Source organism: Condylura cristata, unplaced genomic scaffold, assembly GCF_000260355.1.
Source record: "Condylura cristata isolate star-nosed mole 26May11 unplaced genomic scaffold, ConCri1.0 scaffold00019, whole genome shotgun sequence".
Taxonomy (NCBI): Eukaryota; Metazoa; Chordata; class Mammalia; order Eulipotyphla; family Talpidae; genus Condylura; species Condylura cristata.
This window is the reverse complement of record NW_004567120.1, coordinates 40,925,646-40,931,645: the sequence shown is the minus strand read 5'-3', so window position 1 is coordinate 40,931,645 and position 6,000 is coordinate 40,925,646. Positions and strand designations below refer to the sequence as shown.

Sequence of the window (6,000 nt, the reverse complement as noted above, 5' to 3'; positions counted from 1 at the left end):
CAAAAACATAGATGATTCCAAACTGTTCGAAGGGCTGGCCCAGAAAGAGCGACGGGTCTGTGTGACTGCAGAAGGCCGTCTGCAGGCGGGTCCGTGGGCCAAGAGCACGCAGCTTATCCGCCCCGGTGAGGGGGGCGCCGGGCGAGTGGGTGGCCCTATGGAGCAACAACATGCTCCTCAGGGACAGCCAGGGATGAGGGGACAATGGAACCCTGCCGCCCCCGGGCTTGAAGTGAGGGCAAACACTGCCATGTCTAAGCACTCTGCAGCCACTTCAGATACTCATCGTTTTGGAAAGACGTCGTTTGAGTCCCACCTGATTATGTAAGAAGCGGTTCGTTTTAGTTAATTGCTACCACTGTCTCACATTGTCAGGCTGCAGAGTTACAGAATGCCACTCCCAAGTGGTGGTATTTGACAAACTCACGTCTCACCTAGACACTCGGGGTGCACGCCCGCCCTGTCATCTGCCCCTCCATCAACCAGCCCCACGGCTCACTCCTCGTCCACTGCTGCGCCTCCAGGCAGGGCTGAGGCTGGGTCTGCAGCCTGCACTTTCACAAACCCTCCTGAGTAAGCACAGTCGGGACTGGGAAAATCGGCCCTGCGCGTCGCCGCATATCATCATTGGCACTTTTGGACAGCACCAGGCGCTGGGGGGAGAAGGGGCGTGAGGCCGACCCAGGGACAGCAGGTAGCGTCACGCACGTGACAGACACAGAAGTCACACCCCGGAAGAGAGCACGGTGTTTAGCTCATGTATTTATTACAGCAGCTCTTTAGTCACTACTCCAGGGAAACGTTTTCATAGCATTTCACAAAATCCCTTGAACTATTAGTATTCGTCTTTTCTTTTATGGAGTGACACTGTTAATTTACGAAATATTTACAGCGTTTACAAAAAGCAAGAGAAGAGCTAATAAAACTTCTTATACATACAAAATTCATACATTATACTACTAGATTTGAGATGTCTTATTTGGTAGGTCATGTAGGCTACGACATAAAATAATTTACAAAGATATATTTAATCTCTCTTAATTCATTGAAAACATAACCCTGTTAGCTATAAATAGTTCTTTACAAATCACTGTAAAATGTGTTTTTAACTCTAGCCTTAGCTTTTACAAATAGACTTACTAAATGAGTTAGTTCAGATATCAAAGAGAACTGTGCATTTGGAATTTTATTGACCACTGCTACAAAAAACACATGAAAAAGCAAACTGTCAGGTACTTCAAGTAAAAATTTAGAGACCCAGTTTGAAGCACATCTGGAAGGGGCGCCTGACTCTGTCAAACGGAAACGCAGACACCGCACCCGCGAGGACACGCTCTCAACCCGACACGTAGGCTTGTCCCCAGGGCTGAGGCTGGAGCTGTGTGCCGCAGCCCTCTGCACAGAGAAGCTGCTTCGACCAGAGCGCGTTGGGGGCGTCTCCTGCGCCGAGAATGTCACCTGGCGCGCTTGACACAGGCCGGCGCTGGACGGGGGCCGACCGCCATCGTCGCTGTGGTGGCGGGGGGACACTTAGAAAATGCAACTGGCAAAGGAAGAGAAAGCCAAATCCTAGTTAACTGGGCCCCATCTGCTTTTTTTTAAATATAAAAATAAGCTTCTCTTGAAAATAAGGGACAGCACTTCATAATCCAACTTCTCACAACGGAAAGCTCATCTGCACAGCCATTTCTCTTTAAGTCGCTTATTTTAGACTTAAGATAGTGACAAGCTTGGCAACTGCTCCGACACCTCGCCTGGGAGAACGCCCGAGAAGCGAAGCGCGGTCTGGCGTTGGCAGTCAGCAGGTCTTTCACATCAGGCGTCACTCTCCGTCCGTGCAAAGCAGCTATCAGGAGCGGCTTGAGGAAAATCCATTTCACAAACAGATTTTGCCCAGTTCGCTTAAAATAACGTCGCGCCAATTCAGCCCACAAACCACACACTGCATACCTCATATTTCCATATTTCTAAGGAGGTAAATGAAATTTAAACTTTTGTCTTTCAAAAACTGCGTTTGAACGTGGCAGGATTTTCTAAAATCCCATCTTGGCTCCTGTCTTATGACTGCCGTGCAGACACAGCCGTTTTCTCGTAATATGTATTCTAGAAGGCACATATTCAAGAGTGTAAGAGCATGTTAGTTCAAGTTCTACGTGGAGGCCAGTCAGGTCATCTATGCTGTGCCTCACTAGACACCCAGCTCCTCGCCGGGCCAGGCCCCTCTCAGAAGTGGGTCTGCACATGGGGCATCATTTGGGAAGGGCTGGAAGGCGACGTGGGGGGCTCGGGGAGCCTGGCGGAGTTGGCCAGCTGCAGTTCCTCCAGCCGCCTCAGGTACTCGTCTCGCAGGGCCAGGAGCTCCACATAGCGCTGCTCCACAGGGTTGGGCTGCTGGGGGAAGCACAAAGGCGTTACTGAGGCCTCCGCCCCTCCTGCCCCTCACCTGCCCAGCGCACACTGCCTCTCCTAGGCCGCACTGTGTAAAAGCACATGCGCGTGGAGGAGGCTGCATCCAGCTCACTGTCTCTGTGAGGCAGGTCGAGATCACAGCGCCGTGCCCTGGCCCCATCTTTTCAAAAGGTATAGACCGACACCCAGCCCGCCTCCCGCGTGGCCAGTCCCCAGGCCCACGGCCCTGCCTGCTCCTCCCGTGCAGATGGAGGACCGTTTTCTTAGGGGTCGCTGGCCTCAGGGGTTGTGCTCTTCAGCTTGAGAAAGCAACAGCAGGGTGCTCTTAGTGACTCACACGTGATGGCTCTGAACCCCACCCATCCATCACTTCCCTCCGGCCCTCCGGCGTGGATGGGCCAGCACGCAGGGCTGTGCTCCTCAGAGGCATTTTTCCTGGGGGAGCATGGGCAAGGACGTAAGGTCGCTTAGGCCTCACTGGACAGGGTGGAGTGGCTCTCCAAGTTGGCACTGTGACGGCTCACTCGCGTCTTAGCTCCACGCGCTCCCCGGGACGAGGGAGTCAACATTTCCTTGTCTCCTGACGCTCGTACAGACTCCCTTGGGCGCTTCAGTCAGTTCGCCTGGCTGTGCTCCGGCACGCCTGTTTGGGTGTCGTGGCCCACAGAGGCATGGCTGGGAGCAGCCTTGGGGTCAATCCCGGTGTGCCTCTCAGCAGCGTTGTGACGTAACCTTCTGGGGACCTCCACTTCCCTCTGTCGAGTGGGAACAGATGCGCACGGGCCTCACAGGAGTCGTGGTGCAGGAAGCTGGGCACCACGGGCTGCTTCGCTACTCCAGCCTGTGGCACGGGAGGCCTGGGGGCGGCAGCACGGGCTGGAGTCGCGCAGGAAAAGAACGTGATTCAAAGAACATGATTCTATACTGCCCAGCAGCTTCCTGCTCAACAATTCCATACCAGGATAGAAACGAGAGACAGCAACGTGCACAAATCCTAAAATGTTCAGGCCAACAAATCTTGACAGAGGTCCACACTGACGTAATCACCACCAGCCAGGCTATAAGGCAGGCAGCCCCACAGAGCACTTCCTTGCTAGCCCATTCATGCTTTGAAGCCATTACGGGGCAACTTCTAGAAAGCTTGAGCAATATATGAAGGCAGCAAGAAAGAAGCTCAAAGTCTGCAAGGCACCTTCCTTTAGCACCGGGTCCTTCTAGAACCGTCTTGCCTTGCTGTGTGAAAGCTAGCCCCAAAGCCAAGAGCACCCACAAGGAAGCTGTGGAGGCAATCGAAAGCGACGCAGGCTCTAGCCCAGGGTTTTCAATGCCAAGGATGGTCTGTGTCCCAGAGGAGGGGCTAAGCCCGGACTTGAGACGGCACTAGCCTTCTGTGGCTGCCATAACAAATGGGCACAAAATTGGTGGCTTCAATTTCCCTTCTCCCAGGTCTGCATGGCAGAAGCCCCAGAGCAGCAGGCCCACCGGCCCTGGGTGCCAGGGCAGGAGCCTCCTGGCCTCTTCAAGCTCCTGGGCTCCAGGTGCCCCGGACCGGCACTGCTCTGTTCGTCTGCTCCGTCTTCTCACACAACCCTCTCTCTCATGTTTGTGTCTTTTTGTAAGGCGCCTGTCACTGATTCAGGGTTCACTCTAGATCCAGGACGACCTCCTCTTGAGATGGACTGCTGGGTTTCTTTGGGACTGCTGCTTTCCTTGGGTTCTGAAGGTGCACAGGTGTGGAGAGGTCTCCTCATCCTGCTCTCCACAGAACCTGTCTTGTCCTCGCTTCAAGTGAAGGCCAGACACTGTCCTGGGTGCCAAGGATCCATGGCGGAACAAAGGCACAAATCCCCATTTATGGAGTTTACGTCCCAGCAGGGGGAGACAGACGGCCAGACGGCCAATACAACCGGGGAGCTACAAGGGGTGCTGGAAGGTGATGGAGTCGCTTGTTAGAGAACAGTTGGTAAGAGGGACGGGGAGGTGCAGTGTGACCACATGACGAGGAGGTACCTGGGAGCTGAAGCTACCTGAGGTCTGGGGGCCAGGCGGGCCTGGCACGCCTGCACCCCGCGCGGGAGACAGAGCTGTGGGTGAGGAGGCCCGGAGCTTAGGGAGGAAAGGGGCGGGCTAGAGGCTCAGGCAGTCCTGCCGGACAAGGGCAGGAGGCTGTCAGTGGCTGGCACCAGGGAGCTGGCAGAGGGGAGGGCACAGGTGGTCGCCGTGTTCGGAGGCCGAGCCCAGGAGGCCCCTGAGAGAGGGCATGGGGGTGACAGACAGAAAGGAGTCACAGTGATTCTACCGACAGGATTTGGGGGTGCAGCACTGAGCTGGAGTTGCCAAGACCTAAAGTGGGGAACGTGGTGGGAGGAGCCAGTTGGGGGACATGGGAGTTGTGCGGCAGACATGTCACGCTGGGCTTGCTGACTGGCCCCACGACGTGAGGACCACGCCCTGTCCTGTGCTGCCTTCTCGTCTTGCCAGCTCACCCCACGTGCCTGTTCTGGGTTCTGTTCGGTGTCCGATAAGCCCAGACAGCCAGTAGGGTACTTTCTGATACCCCAGCACTGCATTGGTGTTTTCAAAGTGGCTCTCTCTCAGGTGACGGCTGGAGGCAGCGTGTTATTGTACCAAGTAATGATATGACAAGAAACCAGAGGTAGAGAAACAATCACTCTGCATGTGACATGACTGTAATTACAAAACTCAAGAAAGTAGATGGGCAAACTATTTGGAAAAATGTGATTCAGTGAGTGAATGGTTACACAATTTACAGACATCAGCCTCTAGACAAAAGCCATTTCAAGGATGTGACAGAAGAAACAGTCCATCTGGGAGAGCAGAGAGAGGGGACAAAGGGCGGGGTGTAAAGTCAAGTGACTCTGAGTATCACACCCTGACCGGTCACCTGGGAAATGCACGTTCAAGTGAGGCCTGTGCCAGCCACGGCCCAGCAGGGGCCGCCAGCGAGCTGGGGGCGGCTGGCAGACTGCCCACCCTGCCATCCATCCCCACGCTCCTTTCAGCTGCTCTGCAAGTGCCTCCACGCTGCGCCGCAGCCCCCCCTCCCCCCACACTTGGCTGCCTGGGCTGCTGCCGAGGGGCAGTCGCCGGCGCAGCCCTGCTCACAGCCGCGGGGTGCAGCCCCGTAGGCAGTGGCGGTTCCCAAGGAGGACGCGAGGCTCCCCGACAGCGGAGGGTCGCGTTCGGGAGCGAGACTGCCCGGCACTGTCGCTTGGTGCGACCCTTGGTGCGACTGTCTGCCGTGCTCAACCGGAGCCGGCTCGCTTCCGATGCCTGTCAGTGCAGCGTGGGTCTCCCGGCCTTCTGCCGCGCGTGTGCGTAGTTGCGCGGTGGCTTCTGCTTTTATTATTTGTTATTCTTTTATTAATCTTTCATTTTCACATTTGCGTTCATTTTGCCTAGTGTTTGATTGCGCCCATCGATCTCCCAGCACATCGCCTGTGACCCACCACCACAGTCCCCTTGTGCTCGCCCCATCCCTGGTTTTCACATCCCCTCCCCTGCTGTAAGCCTCAGACCTAGCTTTTGCTTCTCGAAGCACAGGAAGCCTGCCTTCTTTTGAGGTTAAAA

The 6,000-nt window shown here is 55.3% G+C and overlaps 1 protein-coding gene across 4 annotated transcripts in view; it reads right to left on the bottom strand.

The window, feature by feature from the left end:
* Positions 1 to 750: 750 nt before the first annotated feature.
* The window catches only part of MTM1 (myotubularin 1), a 64,826-nt gene continuing 59,576 nt past the window's right edge, over positions 751 to 6,000 (bottom strand). For 3 of the 4 annotated variants that reach the window (XM_004685864.2, XM_012727220.1, XM_012727219.1), the window contains one exon: positions 751 to 2,391. In XM_004685864.2, the coding sequence (XP_004685921.1) occupies positions 2,224 to 2,391 (168 nt within the window). In that variant the 3' untranslated portion in view covers positions 751 to 2,223. The remainder of the gene's footprint in view (positions 2,392 to 6,000) is intronic. The other variant, XM_012727217.1, reaches the window with a different exon arrangement.